This window comes from Anolis sagrei, chromosome 1, assembly GCF_037176765.1.
Source record: "Anolis sagrei isolate rAnoSag1 chromosome 1, rAnoSag1.mat, whole genome shotgun sequence".
Taxonomy (NCBI): Eukaryota; Metazoa; Chordata; class Lepidosauria; order Squamata; family Dactyloidae; genus Anolis; species Anolis sagrei.
The window spans coordinates 56,838,419-56,858,538 of NC_090021.1; the positions used below are offsets into that span (position 1 = coordinate 56,838,419).

The 20,120-nt window shown below is 37.0% G+C and overlaps 1 protein-coding gene across 8 annotated transcripts in view; it reads right to left on the minus strand.

The window, feature by feature from the left end:
• Positions 1 to 9,674: 9,674 nt before the first annotated feature.
• Positions 9,675 to 20,120, minus strand: part of CHRM3 (cholinergic receptor muscarinic 3) — a 270,852-nt gene continuing 260,406 nt past the window's right edge. For all 8 annotated transcript variants that reach the window (XM_060753873.2, XM_060753874.2, XM_060753878.2 and 5 more), the window contains one exon: positions 9,675 to 15,376. In XM_060753873.2, the coding sequence (XP_060609856.2) occupies positions 13,564 to 15,376 (1,813 nt within the window). In that variant the 3' untranslated portion in view covers positions 9,675 to 13,563. The remainder of the gene's footprint in view (positions 15,377 to 20,120) is intronic.

The following is a 20,120-nucleotide window of genomic DNA, read 5'->3' on the forward strand; positions in this document are numbered from 1 at the left end:
CTCTACTCCATATGTGAAGCTTGTGTCAAGTGAAGGGCACCATTGGTGGCAGATTCTTATGTGTGTAGAAAGTGGCAGATATGCAAATATGTCGCTAAAGAGACCTTGGCCCTCTGAGCAAATGTCTGATTTATAGCCCCTGAAAGAAGAAACAACACAGCCCAACCACATAAAACTGTCAAAGAGTTTCAGCTGTGGGTGAATGCTCCAATCAATCAATTGATGTCTATAAGGTAACCTCGAGGAGGCGACGAATGAAAGAGAAAATAGCCAAGAGTGTTCGTGATGAACAAAAGGGAAAGGAATATTTTGAATGAATTTAAAGCAGTAAAGAATGAATTGTCAGCTATAAGAGAGGAGGTTCACTCTGTAAAAAAAAGCAGTTGAGGCAAAAAAAAAGGAAAGTGGGGCAGAATGAAGATAAAATCAGACTCTTGGGGAAAAATTAGCTGAGCAGTCTGATAGAGAAGAAATCTCAGACTGTCTGGGATTTTAGAGGATATAAACAAAACAGAATTGGAAGAGACTTTGATAAATTGACTGAAAGAGAATAATGGTGAGATTGAAATGCAGGATTTGGAGAGAACTCACAGAATCTACAAGCCCACAGAAGATGTGGCAGGGACACTAAGAGACATAATTATGGCATTCTCCGGGGAAAGACAAAATGATTTGATCTATAAATCACTTAGAAAGATAACAGACTTACAATTGAAAGGGAGACCACACGCTCAGCAACTATATAAGAAAGTTATCAAGTTTAGCTGGGGTTATCCTGTCAGTATAATTATTTTCAAGGACAGAAAACACCTGAGAGCAAGGAACCCTGTGGAAGCTGAAAAACTGTTCTCAGACTTGGGAGTTGAGCTGGGAGATAGTGAAGGCCAGCTGCAAAGTGAAGAAGAAAATTTGAGCCTGAGTCCAGAGCCAGGAACTTTGACACAAGACACAGTGACTGGAAAAAGAACGTGTGGACACTTCCAAGGAAACCCTAAATGTTTAAATGTTTAAAAGGGTGAATCTCTGAGGGGAGATGTAATCATAAATTATGTTTCATATATGTCTATATCAGTGGTTCTCAACTTGTGGGTGCCCAGGTGTTTTGGCCTACAACTCCCAGAAATCCTAGCCAGTTTACCAGCTGTTTGGGTTTCTGGGAGTTGAAGACCAAAACACCCGGGGACCCACAGGTTGAGAATCACTGGTCTATATCATTATTAACCTTTTTATAAAAAAAGTAAGAACTGTTTAAAATTATGATTTGAGCTGGACGAGCAGCAATTGCATGGGGGTGGAAAGATATTAAAAAGTGGACGTTGGCACACTGGAACAATTACATATATGAACAAGTGCAATTCCACATTATGACAAGTGCAATGAAGGAGGGTGCACAAAAGAAGAAAATAAAGGAAATAAAAAACAAAACAAATGGACAACATATATAGAATGGGTAAAAATGGACAAAACCAATACAAATATTATAAAGAAAGAGAACTGTGCACATGGCTAAAAATAACAATATAGTGGAAAATGTGGTCGGGGAGATGGATGATGGTGGTGGTGGTGGTGGGGAGGGGGAAACATGGGAATTTTATTTTATTTCCTCTATTTTTATTATTGTCTGCTTTGAAATTTAGTATCAAATTTTAATAAAATAAAGAATATGTAAAATTTTAAGATATAAACAAAAGAAATGAATAACACCTAGGAATGCTGGATACAAATATCCTAGATGTCATTGCAAAAAAAGAAAATAATCTAAATAAGTTTAAATACTAATAGGATTAACAAATGTTTATACAAAAGGTTTATGAGTATCTGCACTTAACTGAAATAAGTGCAAATAATGTGATGAATATGTATTAAGAAACAACATTTTAAAGAAAATGTGTAGAAAGTAAAAGCTTATTTATCGTGATTTTGAGTCAAAAAGCAAGGCAAGTGATACAGAGCTGCACGCGGCACTGAGAACTTAGATCACCAGCGGACTGGAGCATGATCTGTCTCACTCAGAAGCCCGGTTGCAACAGAAAAATGGAGGCCCTGCTAGGCTAAAAGACACATCATAGCTTTCTTCTGTTCTAATTGGTTCAACAGGCAGGGCCCATAGGGGCACATGGCTGCCTCTTTGCATGTAGCTGAATGAAACCGAAAGTAGCCGTGCTAGTAGCCATGTTTTCTATTGCAGCAGAAAAAAATGACAGTGGCGCCTGTGCTGTTACAACTAGCCAAAAGAGCTGAATCAGCCAGAGCCCATTTTAAAAAACAGATCCATGCACAGCCTTTGTATATATATATTTCTTTCTGACTGAAGATCCAAACCAGATAAAATTGGCTGTGATTATTATCACTTAGGACATCACTGCCAGCAGTTTTAAGCCACACCGAAGGTTCTTTAAATCCAAATGAAAAAAACTTACCACTGCACGATGCCTTCATAAAGTCACTGCAATTTGATGTTCAAAGCATATTGAGCCTGTAGTTTAGAATAACAGTGAAATCCTATCTTAAGGCTTTTGAACATATGTGCAAACAGGTTTACAAAGTGGTTTCTTTCATGTACCAATGTGAGTTTTGGGTCTAATGGTTTCCAGACCTTTGATAAGATTAGTCACCCATTCTCTAGCACATTAGTACTGAACATAGAACAGGCTGAGAAAAGAATAAAGGGGGGGGGGCTGCATTTCTTTCTCTAATTTGGGCAAGGGAAATGTAATAGGGCAGAAGTTTATCATCACTGCTGTTTGTCACTGCCTTCATATTGTGTCTCCATTTCAGCATTGATGCATGTGTAAATTGACCTGAGTTTTGTGGATAGATTTTTTCTCCTTTTATCCCAACTCAAACATGACTATATGTGGGTATATAATAAATAATAGCATTACAAATCCTAAATAACGGCAGCAGGAACTTTGGTGACATATTGTGTGAATCCATTTTATGAATGTCTGGTGCAATGCCCAGCTCAGGACATTGAAGCTTAATAGTGTGAGCATAGGCTGGATTGGTCGACTTGGAAGATGTTTTGTCCTTGCAGAATCCTCATCAGCTGGAAAGAATACAGTCTGCACATATATACTCCGCCACAGTAGATATGCTGGTAGACACTGCTAGACCTAGAGTGAGATATGACCACAAAAACAGCTTGTAATTTTAAGATTTTCCTGAATGCTAACTCTCAATGGAGAGCCAGTTTTCAGAGCTCAGTACAGTTTCCATGAGGAGAGTACCATTATGGCCTAAGAGGTGGCAAAGGCTCAATCTTGTTGTAATCCTAAAAATGATTCTGATGTTGTATCTTCCAGCATTCTTTGTTATTTACAATGCTCACTAGGGCTGCTGGGACAAGCATTTCAATATCATTTGAAGAACTCCATAGTTCCAACCCTTTCTCTATGAAATGAAACCAACCAGCAGTAATATGATCAGTAAACTACAGTACAGAAGTAGTGCCTGACTTCTACCATAATGTTGAAAAAGTATATTCTATACTTACAGCCTGTCTGGTCCTAAACATATATATTTGGGTGTGACATTTCTATGTCATTTTATTTACTGTCCAACAGCTTGGCCATATGCATGTTTATTTCTTCTACAGGAATGCATGGCAGAAATTGTCGTAAAATGCATTGGGGTAAACTGTAGGGGTGATGCAGATATCTGAACTGGATTGGGATTGAGTAATAGCTGGTCTATTTTAACCTTTGTTTTAACCTTCGTCCTTAACTTCTGTGGTATGAAGTTTTATCTTGGCACTTTAATGATGATGATGATATTTTAAATTATCTTTAACTTTTAACTTAATCAAGTTTTCATTGTTTTAATGTATGTTCACTATTACAGGAGTTTTAGGACAGTGATTAGTGTCTATTTGTATATTTTCTTGTTTTTGTTTTTACTATTGATATGATCAGTGGACTAATCAATAAACTTTATTTGTGCACTGAGAGAGAGAAGATAGAAATATCTTAGTATGAACATGCCAGATTACATAGATAACTATTTATTTATTTTATTTATTTACCACACTTTTATCCCACCCTTTTCAGCCCGAAGGCAACTCAGGGTGGCGTACAGACTGGCAACAAGTAGATGCCGAACACACATAAATACATTGTTTAAAACAGGTTAAATCACATAATAAAATTCATATAAAAACAATTTAAAACTATAAAAATCGATGACTTCCAGGTTTAAATCCATGTCCATTTGCATTGTTAACTACCTATTAAATTCCTTTTCTTTATATGTCCTACATCAGTTTTTTTAATTAGAAATTGCTTATTTTAATGAGATGGCTTTCAATGGATTGTATATGTTGTATTTTAATTTGTTGGTTCCCTTGTCCTGGAGAGGTAGGTAAGGAAGTGTTGTTGTTGTTGTTGTTACTACTACTGCTGCTACTACTACCACTACTACTATTATTTTGTGTGCATTTGGTGCTACTTGCAATAGAATATGTAAAGCTTTAAATTTCAGTTGATGGGATTTAGACATAAACATACTAAATTCTAACAGTGGGTTGCTGTGAGTTTTCCAGGTTGCATACATTCTAACATTTTGTGTACTCTACTCTTCAGAATATAAGCACTATAGAATGAAGCTGAGAAATGCTGTTTTCACAATACAAATATACAGTGACATTTTCCCACCCAATATGTAAATATTGTTATTGAAAAACAAGCAAACAATTTCATGTTTATTGCTGCCTTAGAAGCAATTAATAAACAATACACTTCATATAGAAATGAGCATGTGTCAGTCAATACATTGCAACAAAAATAATTTACAAGTGACACAATATTTTACTTTACAAGGTGTACAAAATTTCAAAATATGAGGAGATTGCAACTTAAAAACTCAAATAAGTTAAAACTTCAACTATTTTGAAGACCTGAAAATTATACATACAATTTCAATCACATAATTTACAATTTTGTCATGATTTAGTCTGATACATCCAGGTATTTAGTCTGATACATCCAGAGAAGTTTAGTCAGTTATACTTTATTTGAGTACCACATGGGGATCCCTGAGGGCACAGAACAAGATACAAGGGTTAACTTTTCATGAGACTTGTTAAGTTTTTAAAATGACATTTATTCACATTGTACAAACACAGTCTAATTCAAAAGATCTTACCAGCATTTCCACATATGTTGATTGGAAGTTTGACGTGGAATGGCAGAAAGACTTGCATAAATTAGCCCATCACCTGTACATTGTTTAGTAAAATATCCTCAAAATGGTTTTGTTAGGTATGTAAAATGCATATTGGAAAATAATTGTTACTAGGAAACTAGAGTATAGTTGCAGTCGTGCTTCTATGAGTCAGAAGTACTGTTGACTTCTTAAATATTTGTAAGACAAGGATGTATTTTAAGCAAACTGAAAAAAATCCTCATCATAATACTAAAAATAGTCATTTACAAGAAAGAGGCTGTGTCTGGTCTTCCCATACATGCCCTTTTCTTTCTATAACCTGTCTTCCCTATTACTTGACTGTCAACTGTTCTATTGATCCCCCTGCCAAACAAGCGCATTATCTGTCTGTGATCATAGCAAGTTTTAGGCAGAGCATAGATGGAAGTGTATATGAATATATAGCTACAGTCAAGAGGAAGCAGATTTGGCTGCAACTGCCTATGAAGAAGATGCACAGACAGCACACTGGGTTTGTTTTGTGTAATAATGGTTGGTTAGGGCTGTAGTTTCAACATGAATGGGAGTCCAAATGAAATTATATTTGAACTAGGCAAGAGTTCCATAAACAAGGCATTTATTACATTGCCAAGAAGGAAATGCTAATTGCTTTGTTTTACTGTTTCTGGAGAGCATTAAAAAGATTGAGAAAAAGTATTGAGCTAGAGATGTAAATCTTCAATGAGGCTTAAACAATTCATTGCACACAGTGTCATCTTGAAAATAGTGTTTGAAAGAATGATCAACATGGGGATAGTTTCTCTGCATTCAGATTTTGCTATCTGCATGTTATACCTCCCCTCCCAAACTTTGTGCGTGGGGATCAACTTCCATAAATATCTCTTCTGAAATGAATCAACATCTCCCCATTAGTAATTTGCTGTGCCAGGATGATGTTGTTGTGGCTATGAGTGCTCTCACAAAGCTGTGCGATTCAGATACTTCAAACTTTTCTTGTATTTTCTTGGGGCACATTCGGCAGCTAACATGTTGATAAGCCTAGATACCCACAGGAGGGCCTCTGACATCTATTACCCAGTTGGATCAGACACACTAAGCCTAGCAAAGCAGGAGAAAGTTACACTGTACTACAGAAGCTTGTCTGCTTTCTTTTTCCATGTGTGATGCAAGATGGTGGTGTTTTGTCTTCTGAAGCAGAGACAACAGTGGAGATAACCCATTTAGGGACTCCTGTGTTTTAGACCTCATTCACCAATTAATTTTCCATGAATGTGGGGGTGTGCAAAGATGTTTAAAGCAGCCTTGGCAGAGGGTTATCTTCTTACCTTAAACTGCCTTCAGCACCCGGATCTTCAAATTATTGGCCAAATTATATAAATTCATGCCTTTTGATACTCATATAGAAATAAATTGAGTTGGTGGATCTATTGATAAGGATACATTTTTGCTATCACTAATTTTCATATAGTTTTAATTTTTCTGTGATATTTGAATGGATCAGTTGAGTTTCTGAAAATATTTTTTCTTCCAAATGAGGACAAGATGTAGCAATTCTTATCATTGCACACTTGACCTTATCTTCTTTTTCTTTGAGACACCATAAATCATTTGCTGCTTAATTCATATTATCTAATACAGTGAAATGTGCATTTTAGGTACAATCAGTACTAATTTTGTCTAATGAACCACAAGCAGCAACTCAGGAAAAAAAAATTAAATTCACACCTTCTGTTAATGTACTTGCTACCAAGATGACACAGGGCTAAATCATCTCATAGCTTTACAACAGAACTTGTACAGATAAAATGCAAAATAAAATAAAATGAAAATAAGGAATTTTGTAGGAAGGGATGTTTAAAATCAAACAACATAAAAGCAAATTATTGAACTTATGTGTGAAGGAAGATAGGAAGGAATTGATACAAGTGACTCCGTGTTTAAAGGGCCATATGTTGTAATAACATCTACACAATAATTAGTATTTAAAAGCTAGAATTCTAGCTTTATGATGCTAATATCAATTCAATAATCAGGTCAAAAACTTTTCTTAATAATTTCTCTAACTTTTAATTACAGAGAACTAAGATTTATAGATAATATGGGCTTGTTAACAAAATACTTTGCCTTGTCCCTGACATGATTAGTTATTAGATGCTAGCACACAAAGAGTAATTTAGAAGAAGCATTCTAGTGTCTGACAACTGAAAAAACTGAGGTGCCCCTTGGTAATTTTACTTGTCAAGAAGTTACGTGTGATTTGCCTCAAATTTATTGAAGCAAGAGAAGGATGAAAGAAGATCATGTGGAACTAACTTGAGTAGAGAGTTGAATAATGACTATTAAAGTAGGCAACTCACCACCAACATCTGTATTAGAGAAAATATGTGGGCCGCACTTCTTTGTATGACATCCTTTGTATGACATTTGTGCTTCTGAACTGGTGCACATGAGGCAATAATGCTTGGCATGTTCAGCTCTGTGCAGCCAACTTCCGCAAAGCATCTATCAAGTCTTAAAGGGTTATAATATGGCCAATTACTAGTTGGGGACAGCTATCCAAGATGTCCCCACTCCCAGACAGTAAAAGGTTGTCACAGTGTTCCCTAGGGCTTGAGAACTGTTTTGTAAAAAAAATATTGGGCAGTGTATGAGGGGATAGTGAATAGGCCATTTCACTATATCTCAACAATGCATGTAGTTGTTGTATGTATTCCAGTCAGTTCTAACTCATGGCAACCCTACAGTGACCATACCACCAAGTCTTAATGGAAAGATTTGTAAAGAAGGGAGATTTGCCTTTGCCGTCTTCTGAGACATATGGTTTGCTGAAGGTCACTCAGTGGATTTCCATGGCTGAATGGGATTCAAGCCTCTAGGTCTCCAGAGTCATAGTCTAATGCTCAAACCATTATATCACTCTGGCTCAGAAACAAGACATATTTGTCTCTTATAGTTGACTACATATATGTATGCTACTAACCGGATTCCAGTCATTATGAAAGACATCAGGACTCAAGAGAAAAGCTAATGAGCAAGGAGAGCATAGGAGAAATTACTCTTTAGTGTATATGTGAGTGTGCATATATGTGCATTTATTTATTTCCTTCCTTGTGCCCTGATCCACAATGACAGCATCACCCATGCTAGATTTCTTTTAACTGTGCTTGCTCTGAGATACCACCCAGATATCACACTGCAAGGTATTTATTTATTAAGTGTTGGCACATCACCAAGCAGTACAATCACTTCTACTATCAGTTAACTGAATGCAAGAAAGGCCCAACCTAGCCATTGCAGATACACCCTTCTTGCTGCTAAGTTGTATTAATATCAGGATATAGCTCATAAGTTACTTTGAGCCAGTGGAGATTTTTTTTTCTGGACCAGATCATATTGCTAAGGCACTCTTGGGATTAGATGCCTAATGGGGATTATGGGCACTGGATCTTCCTTTAGGAAAAATAGTAATAAACCTAAACCTATCTGTACCATCTATAGATGGGTCTGTCAACTTCCTGCATGCACATGCATGTTCGTGCACACACAAACACACACACAAAATAAGAAAAATAAAATCAATCACAATCTTTTTAAAGAATTGCACTTTTCTATTAACAAGTCTTTGAACATTTTATAGTTACAGGATAATTATAAATGACATTTGCAAATACCATCACATGTCAAAACATTGGGTTTCTTTATTTTATTTCTCCAGAAATGATCCTTGCATGTGGTGAATGTAGTGACAAGTTCACTTTTCCAAAAATACAATAAAATAAAATTTAAGAAAGCTAAATTGTGATTGAAAAAAACTCTTCAACCATTGTTGATTTACAATATGCAGGACAGTCTCCTTGCTGTACTCTGGCTTCCTCAGATTTATTACAGGAAATTGGGATTACTGCAAGTAGCAAACAGTAATAATATGGAAATATATATAAATATATGTATGTATATATTTATATAAATGTTCAAACATTAATTGAAGTGACCTTGAGCAATGAAATGCCTTTCAGTTCTTAAGAATTACCATCCTGGTTTGCAATATGCAATATACAAGTTTTTCCATGTAAATCCCTACTAAGCCTACTCATCAGTTCTAGTTGTTGCTGGCATTGTGTACAGATAGGACCAAGAGGCAAAGTAGAGAAGGCTATTGTCTCACTCAGAGGCTTTCTGCCACTTGCTAAAAATCTACTGGTTCTAAGGGCCTATAGGATGTTTACTTCTGGGGTATTTGACTATAAGTACTTTAAGCTTTACCACAACCCTATATGGATTAAAATCCATGCCTTTCTTTTTGGTGACTGGTCAGGAAATGCAAGATAGCAAAGCCTATGGTACAAGGAGTGTCCAAAGAATGATTGGCAACATAGATGCTGCAGATATGGTTTAAGGCAGGGATATATTTTTTTCCTGTATTTCATCTTTACACATTAAAAGTAGTGCATATTTCTATCCACTAGACAAGGTGATGAGATTTTGGGACCACATTCGTTTATTTTACCTAATTTTTGCAGTTTAGGACATTGGGGGAGGAAAGGGAGGAAATATATGAGCAAACATTTTTATGTAATTGCCCATAAACGTCCTGTACAACCTACTTTTGGGGTAAAATATACAGTTTGGTGCACAACATGCTTTTTTGCAGGAAAAAAAAATATTATCTTTGGCACAGAACCTGACCAAAAATAGCAGCAGTAATGAAAACATATCCTCCCCAACTCATTCAGCTTTTCCTTCTTACTAAAGAATGAAAAATCCTGTAATGGTTGGATGACACTCTGTCATCAAAGAGGAGAAAAGTATATGAATATTCTTTACACCTTTAGTTTAAATATTTACTACCTCCCTCTGTGCTCTTAATATCTCTGTCCCCAAACTACATTTTGTAAACGAAAAAGAAAAAAGAGTATCATCCTGGTCCTATTTCATACAATTGTGTTCAATGTATAAATTTATGCTCCAGATGTACCTTGGATGTATTGGTTTCCTAAAAACCTTTTGTAGCTTATGGGCAAAGATTAGTTAACAAAAGAAAAAATTGTCTGATGGCCAGTTTGGGGTGAATTGGATAATTCATTGGATAATTCTCATTTTATAGTTTATTAACTTATATTGGATTTGAATTTGTGCTCCATATTTCTACAGAACAGTGTCTAAGGCACTGTGGCCTGATTTCTGTGGCAACATGCTACTGTATCCTTTGATGCCAGAAGATTAAAGAACTTGGCTCCTGGTGGAAGGAGTAAATTATGTTTTCTTTCTTTTCTGTTTCTTTCTTTTTTTTTTTTTTTTTGGATTCAATCTTATGACTGGGAATAATGACTCAGCCTTAAGCAGCATTTGCAGGAGAGAAATACTCAGCAATTAGGCCTGAAGAACAGAAAGTCATTACCATCAAGCTTACCATGTACCTCCTAAACATATCTGGTGGCTTTAGGTATGGTGAAAGATGATGCCCTGATACTGAAGGAAGAGTCAACCTTTAGCTTGGTCAGTGTTTTTCTGTTGAATGGGACTGATGACACCATTATGTTCTCTGCCTTAATTAACAAAGATAAATTGGACTGGCTCAGCTTTTTTCCCCAAGTTCCTGTCTTTAAAATCTGTAATGTCTTCTGCACTCACAAAGTGTGGCAGGCCAAAAAAATTCCCCAATCATCCCCACTGGATTCTGCACAATACAGTTGCTCTTCCATGGTAGGGAACAATATGGTTTTAATGAATGTATGTGGAGTGTCACTTAGGGGCACAAGAGCTCAGACAGAAAAAATATAACAACTCTACTCCACTTCCCCATTATAGGTAGTCATCCCTCCACATTTACAAATTATTCACAGATTTGATTAAAATTTTCTTTCAAGGAATCCACAGTTCCTCTAATGCTATCCTATGGTCACCTTCCGGTGTAAGTCTGTCACTGAGGGATGCTGGGAGGCCTAGTAGAGGTGTTCTGTAAGGCTAAACGAGTTTTTTTTCCCTTTGCAGCATTTCACGTTCATGAAAGTCTTGTGCCCCTAATTCCAGAAAATATGGAGGTCTGACTGTAGTTGCTTTCTGTGGTACATGAAAGAGGCATCTATCCCCTTCTTGTGATTTCTAGATCTTGAACATGACCCTCTTCTTCAAGGATTGAGGGCCACCATTTCTTATTCTGGACAGATTTGAAGTTGCCCATCTGAAGTCTTTTATTTGCACACCAGAGCAAACTATACAGTTAGCAATGTGCAGACCTGAAAACTGTGTTCATTTTCCAAGTATACTTTTTATAGCTTGCTTTTAGAGGACGTTACAATTGAAGACCAAAGAGCAATATTTAACAACATTTAAATTAAACATTTTGGTGGCATGTGTGTATAAATAGATCTCCATATTAACACAAAAATGAAATATCTCAGATACATAGACACTATTTAATATACTTCCACTGTTGTCAAAATCATCTGTAAACACCATCTCACACTGAATACAAAAGCAGCTTTTATACCAGTTATGTGTTCACAACACTGATTTCCTCCCTTCTTTGATAAAGGAAGTTGCTTATTTATTTATTTTGTCAGATCTGAGTGTCAGGTCAAAAAGAAAAAGAGACGGGGAAATGACCCCTTGAAACCTTGGTCTGTCAAAAGCATAATATACAAAAGTACTTTTCAAAATGTAAATAAATTTAATCTGAGACAACATTTTAAAAGTACAGTCCTGTCCTAAGGGAAGTCCTGACTTTTAGAAAGTACAGTATAAGCACAATCCACTTTGAGCATCTCCGCTGCAAACACCACAGAGAACAGGAGTTGCATAATAGCACGGTGGGTTGTTTCCAAGATCTCAGGTACTGACTCAGGTACCAGGAATCACTGCTCACATATCAACTATAAATATTAAAGCCCTTTTTTGTCATTTTGAGAAGGTGCTTCGCTATTTAAAATAGCAAACAACTTACATAAACTGGGGACATTGTACTGCAAATTTAGAGGTTTCCACTACCAGTTGTAAAAGCAACAACAGCAATAACAACAACAACATCATTAACAACACAGAAGCTTTCAAAATTGACAAGCATTTTGGAAAGTGCCAGGTCATTTCTTTAAAAAAATACATAATTTCCCCCCATCCATATTTAAAAATGCTTTCTAAATGTGCATAAAATAGAGACAGACACTGGTTCTGAGAATCTCATGGTGCAGACTGGCTGTGTACCTGCCAACTGGAGAGAACCAATGTGCTTATTTCATCTATTCTTTGTCCTTCCACATCCTTTAGCAAACACATTGATTTCTTGCTGGTGTTGCTATTGGACTTATACTTGTTCCCTATCATTAATCCAAGACAGAAGAATGAGTGGGATATCTAATCTGCTCCAACTTCTAAGAAGCACAGAGATACCTAGAACTACACTAGGCACTATTATCCCATTATAGTGAACAATCTAAGTCTGAGAACTAGACTGAAAATCTGTCTGCGACATTCACTCTCAATGCTGTAAAGCCATTAGAGAATGCAGTCTTCATCACACAAAGCTATCTCTTATCTTAAATACAGATACTATCATCGTCATGTGGACTCACATCTCTAGTTGAGAGATAATGAGCTGTTCAAGGTACATCCCTGTATGAAACACACATGATACCCGGTTCCACTGGAAAAAGTAAATAATAATATGTGCCTTTTTATTATTCTTGTACTGTTTGTATATATTTATATTGTATAGATATTACCATTTTAGGAAAAGCCAGAATAAATAATAAAATATAAATTAGAGCTGAAAAAGACATTTTAGAGGCCCCTTAGACTGCTCATATCTTACAGTCACACTAAGGACATACTTTTCCTTGTATACAGATGACACATTCTGAGTGCATGGGGTGTTCTTCCTGCACAGGCTCTTTCAAAATATGAGCCAAAGAATTGACATTGCACCCCAAAGAGGAGAGGATGGGAAACTCTTAGACATTTGGGGCAACTATACAATGTTTAGAATGCATGCATACTCTCTTTTTAATAAATAACCTGCCCGATTTCTGATTACCGTTAGAGCCCATTTGACTCCTCCAGAAACTGTTGGCAAAAGGCTAGCTATAAGTGCTCACCTGAGAACCCAGAACAGATTTTTAACTGGAGATTTAGAGAATTACGTGGATCACTAACAGCTTTCATATGCGGCTTCTTGGACTTTTGTAGGAAGACCTGCACAGGTCTGATTATTCCTTAGAAAAATCTTTGTGATCATTTTGTTTTTGCTTAATGTTTAAAAAATTACATTAAACAAGAAATATTAAAGGATAAATGCATACACTCGGCTTCTCCACTTACTTCTTGAAGATGAAGCCAGCTCCAGCAACCCCCCTCTCATTTTTGCAATCCCGTTAATATTAGTTTCTGTTGTGTAAAAATGCAACTCTAGGAAGCTTCTCGGGGAATCCGCTTATGAAAAATGACTGACTGTCTCTGCTGATACTGTTGTTTACGCCGTTTACGTTTGTCACATTGACACAGTAGTAACATCTTGAAAGTGGTTCTGAATGTTTTATTACACAGTGCGTAGCACATAGGGTTCACTGTGCTATTGATGTAACAAAGCCAGTACCCCAGGTTCCAAAATGTTTTTGGGATACAATGTTCACAAAAGGTATTTACCAGGACCATGATATTGTATGGGGTCCAAGTGATAATGAAGGCAAATAAAATGGCACTGAGTGTCTGTGCAGCTTTCTTCTCTTTGATGAGTGACATTCGTTTCCGTTTGGTGATTTGACTTCTTGTCTTCAAGGCAAATTTCTTGGCCAAGGTGGCTTCCTTGAATGACAAAGGCAGAGCTGGCCTAGAACCCACTGAATTGCCATCAGATGCCTTTCCTGTGTGTGCTGCTGATCCTGGTTGAACTGGAAGCTTGGGAAAGCATTTCTGTAAGTTTCCATCCACCATACTCTTTTGTGGATGGAGCCTTTTAGGCTTCCCTTCCTGTGACTCTGCATTCAGCTTTTGCAGTTCATCTTCTGACTGAGGCAGGTCTTCTGATGAGGGCAGTTTTGTAGAGTTGATTATCGTGTTGTTCCCTGGAAGCTTCAGAACAATAGAATAGATAGCTCTGGTCTCAGAGGCAATGTCATCTTCATCAGAAGAGGCAGAGTTTTCAAGAGAGGCATTGCCATCATTGTTGTTCCAGCTGTCACTGCTGCTATGCTCCTGATCGACCTGATCAGAGCTTGGTTTCCAACTTTTTGAAATCATCCAGAAATGGCAGCCTCCATATTTCCTTCTGTGGGGGCGTTTTGTGTCCTGTTGCTGCAACTCATAGCTGCTGCAGCTTCTAGAGCTGCCTGTCTGGTTGACAAAGCGTGACACCTCAGCTTCACTGCCTGAGGCCTGGAGTCCAGCTAGCTCTTTGGTACGCTTCTCTGTCTCCTTATATATCCTCCAATACAAAATACTCATAATGGTCACTGGCAAATAGAAGGCAGCAATGGCAGTGCCAAAAGTGATGGTTGGTTCTGTTAGGAACTGGATGTAACATTCACCTTCATTGACAGTTCGCTCTCCTACAAAATACTGCCAGAACAGAATTGCAGGGGCCCAAAGGATAAATGAGATGACCCAAGCTAAACCAATCATCACCCCAGCCCTTCTGGTTGTTCGCTTAGCTCTATAGGTAAGCGGCCTTGTAATGGAAAAATACCTGTCAAAACTGATGACCAACAAATTCATGACAGAGGCATTGCTGGCTACATAGTCAATGGAGAGCCACAAGTCACAGGCCAAGTTTCCCAAAGCCCAACGATTCATGATTATATAAGTGGTGAAAAGGTTCATGGAAATAATGCCAATGATTAGATCTGCACAGGCAAGGCTTAGCAAAAAGTAGTTGTTAACAGTCTTAAGCTGCTTGTTGACTTTGAATGCCACAATCACCAGAATGTTTCCTATGATCGTCACAAGGGCTATGATGCCAGTGAGGAAAGCAATTAAAACAACTTGCCAGACTGCATGCCCACCCAGAGGATCAGGAGGAATTTGGGATGCATTACTCATGTTCTTGGGGATAACAGAGAAGTTTTCGTTGGTCTGAGAGAGGCCATGGCTGCTGGTGAATGAGGATGCGTCATTCAAAAGCCCTGCACCGTGGGAATCTTGATTCAAGAAGGAGCTCACATTTGAAACTAAGAAGGACACTGTACTGTTGCTAGATGGGATCATGGTGACGTTCTGGCATAGTCTGCAAAGGGAAAGAAGACAAAAAAGGGGGAAAGGTGAATTAACACTTGCTCTTTCTGTTCCAGCCTCCACCCCATCAATTAACATTAGCTGAGTCTGTGCAGAGCTGAGACTAAATCCAATGTTAGTCCAAAGAGCCAACCTGTTGCAATTAGTGGGATTTAAATAGTGATGACTAAGAAATCCCATTGAGTTCTATGAGTCTGTGATAGTTATGATTAAAATTGAATTTAGTCCATTAGATTAGTAATATTATCAGCAAACAAGAATTAAAGCATTTTGTAAAATAACAGTGATAAAAAATTTCTGTACATGGCTGCCAGAGTGTCATTATGAAACTGAACACTTTATTATTTTCTGGATATGTGACTTGAGAATTCAGAATCTTGAATATTTTGAGACTAGAAAAAAGGCATGAAAAAAGGACTGGTTTTGCTTTACTAATCTAATGGGAAAATGTTATACAAGGCACAAGATAACAAACACTGTTTAGATTACTATTTGTTATGTTAATTAATGCTGGAGATTGCAGAGAGAGAAATGAATGTTGTGTCAGTTATGGTGGCTTTTCTTAATGATAAGAAATAGTGGTCTAAACACAAGAGGGCTGCTTTACAGAATTGCAAGGGTACATATATATTTGGATCTTCTGATACAATCACGGCCTATATGAACTGTGACATAGGTATGAGTACCTTAACTTTCTTTGCAGTAACTTCAAATTTCAGATGCATTTAGAAACTGGACTCCAAAGCAAATGACAAGGCCAAGTTTCCAAGGAAATGCAAACACAGAAATTACAAGTTTTAGGTATGAATGTTTTCAATGACTCACATTCTGCAATGCTAGAAATTTTAGGACTTTCAATGTGTATCATTGGGGTGGTTGCCCTCCTCCCAACCTCTCCATTGTGAGACCCCTAGAGCGCCATGATAATCAATTGCTTGATCATGTTGCTTCACAATACATGTAAATATTTTGCAAAAATGAAAAGATCTGAGAGAGTTTGCCTTCTGATCAACAATGCTAAAATTAAACAAACTAAAAATTATCACATTTGCAGGATAACTGAAGAAATGAGTCAGTATGGTGAACTGGTTTCAGTGCTGGTCTATAATGCTAGAAAGCAGGGTTCAATTCAATACTTGGTCACTGAAATCCATTGGGCGACCTTGGGAAACACTTCTAAACTAATTTTGCAAAGAAAAATCTACAGTATATCCCCCCATGGTTGCCATAAGTCGGAAATTATCTGAAGTTATACAACAGCCATAACAAGTAAATATTTATATGAGAACATCTCAATGACTATTAAATCCAGCTTTTGTGATATTGATTTTTTTATTTTTATACTTGAATTTTAGTGATTCAGGAAGTGTGGATTTCTTAAGACAAAAGTGTTTTGTAAAAAGTACAAAATGGCTTAAATCTATGCTCTCAATATTTCCTTGTTTGATTTTGATCTATATATCATGAATTTCAAGTATTCTAACAATTTTATGAAGTCCCCCAGGTTATATGGATATAAAAGAACATCCGATTTCAGTAACATAGATCTTTTAATTATTGATATGGTTTTCAGCATTGGGATATGGTAGAGTTTGTTTCTGACATTTCAAAAGCATTGTAACTGAACTGTTCTTTTTTGAACTAATCCGGGGTAGTGGTTTGAGGCTTGTAACATAGACACCCAAAACCAAGAAAATAACAAAATGTTTAATTATTATATTTATATCTTGCTTTTATGGCTCAATCAGGAAAACCCATGGTTCACAGCATTAAAAAGTATGAAATAGTTTTTTAAAAAATCTAAGAAAAGTGAGCCTTGGATAAAGAACCTACTAGGAGATTTGTTGCCTCTCCCAAATGGTGGCTCCTTTAATCTAGTCATAACTAATTACTCCTGAGGAAATTCCAATGTGAGACAATCATTTAACTAAAAAAAAAAAGTGTAACTAAACTTCTGCTTTTCATTAATCAATTTCATCACTATCCGTATCTCCAATTGATTTTAAGTACAGATTTAGTATCTATTTATTAATTAGATGGGAGAAATTTTTTGAAAGAAATGAAGTAAGAGAATAACCTTTAAGATTGTTTGCTTGTTGCAAATATGTTGTCTGGGCTGTTTACTGGAGTTCAACAAATGACAAAATAAAAAGAACTAATATAGACAGTACAATTTGAAACAGAATATGAAGTTTCATTCTCTCTACAAAAACAAGGCCAGGAGTCAATTGTAGCGCAGACTATAAATGGCTAATTCAAAGTTTAGAGTCCAGTTAGAAAAGCAATTTAATCAACCACTGTGACAAACTGCAATCCAAAGAACACACTGAGGAGTTTAAAGACAGTGGCAGGCATCCTACATTACAGTTACACATTTTAACCTATAGTTACAGATACATAAACACCACTATGATACTTATTCACAATAATGGCACTACTGTCACAATTCGAAATGGCTCCTGAAACACACCTTCAATTTAAGGGAACCATTCCATATGATGGAGGTCTGTGACGCACATGAAAATGAAGCCACCAGCCTCCCCTTGCTTTAAAGCCATGTTGTGATGAATTGAAGATTGCCTCATTGCACTTGTGGCTTGGGGAAGGCCAAGCCACATCATCCTGAAGTAACTTACCCACATCTCAGATCTCGGTTACATGGAGGGGTGGGCTCTTGAGGTAAATTCCTTAGGGTATTCATAACTACATTTGCGTAGTTAATAGGATCTCAATCTATGTAAATAATGGATTTGCACTACTAAGCCCAATTGACCATGAACAAGAAGAACTGTGGACCAAAACCAGGCACATTATTGGGGAAAGAATGCAAAACATGCTATATCTGTAATCAGAAGGGAAAGCAAGCCTAAATGGAAGACTTTTAATGAGAGGTAAGAAGCAAAACTCTTAATGATGGACAAGAAGCAAAAGCACAAGTTACAAAAAATATACTAGAATCCTGAATGCAGATGTTTCATGACTTGCCAGTTAGGTATAGTGGTTTGGGTGTTGGGCGATGATTCTCGAAACCAAGAATTGAAATGTCTGCTTACCCATGAAATCCACTGGGTGACCTCAGATAACTCATACACTCTCAGCCTCAGAGGAAGATAATGGCAAACATTTTCATAACAAAGCTTGCCAAGAAAATCTTGTGTTGAGTTTGCCTTAGGGTCAGCATAGGTTGGAAATAATGTGAATAAATTCATCAGCGCAAAGAAACAGAAGAACATCACAAGGACAGAAACATGGGGATTAAAAGCAGTGGTAATGAATGAGAAAGACAAGTTCCATTTCAGAATGGAGACTGTTTAGTTTGAAGGTGATGAATGATCCATAGGTATATATTATACAATCTGGACAAACCAGAAAAAAAGATAATGTATGAACAATTAAAAAAGTTAAGTGGAACCTGTTTACTTGGAGAAGTAAATCACTGTAAACAAAGAGTAGACTAATCCAATTAATTGCAGATAGGGCACTATGGGTTATTGTACTATTGCATTAACTCCACTTAGAGTCTCCTTGTGGAAAGAAAAAACAGCATATAAATAGCAACAATTTCACGAGCAAGCAATGTGATGCACGCATGCACACACAAACACACACAAATTGTGCATGTGCCTTCAGCTGGCTCCTGACTTATGGTGACTATGGGGTTTTCTTAGACAAGAAATACTCACAAGTGGATTCACCAGTTCTTTCCTCTGCAATATAGCTTATAGCATCTGGTATTGATTGGCAGCATCTCATCCAAATACTATCCAAGGATCAGTTTGCCTAGCTTCTAAGATCAGATAACCCTGCCTTCAGGGTAGTTAGAAAATAACATATGGTATAATAAATGCCTGATGCCCAAGGTATGTTAAAAAAAAGAAGAGGCACAAAAAACCAGATAGCAAAAATACACTGGCATACACTAAAGAATTGTAAAAGAAAATAACTTTTGTAGATTAAATGAGTCTTTGTTTGCAAAAAGACACTAGATCTGGCTACTGTAGTCCATGCCTTAGTTATATCCCATTTGGATTACTGCAACATGCTCTACGGGGGACTGCCTTTGAAGATATTTCATAAGCAGATCCTGAGATCTGCAGCCAGATTACTAACTGGGGCTCCATACAGGGAGAGAACCATTCCCATGTTACAGCAGCTCCAATGGCTGTCAGTCTGTTTCCGGGCAAAATTCGAAGTACTGGTCATTACCTTTAAAGTCCTAAGTGGTTTGGGCCCAGTCTATTTGGCTAACCACATCTCCACATACAAGCCTGCTCAGGTGCTACAATTGGCGGATGAGGCTCTGCTCTCAGTCCCACCCCCATCCCAAGCATGACTGGTGGGAACAAGAGAGGGGGCCTTCTCCATGGTCAACCCCCCCCCCCGGCCGCCTCTGGAACTCTTTCCCTAAGATATGCAAATAACAGATATACAGATTACAAGCAGAAACAATGAAATATTAAACAAGTAAATGCAAAAGCCTGGCTATAGATGAATATTAAGAATACATAAATAATGATCCAAAAGATTTACCTACATTTACAGTTAATGCAGAAGACATCACCATTGTTGAAGATTTTTTTAAACAACTTTGTTAGCAGATGATTTAACTCTTGTAGAAATAACTCTTGTTTGTAAAAGTATTGGTTTATAGGGCTGGGCGGTTTCGTTTCGTTAATTCGTAATTCGTTAAAAATTCGTTATTTTTTTATAACGAAGCGATAACGAACCATTCTGGA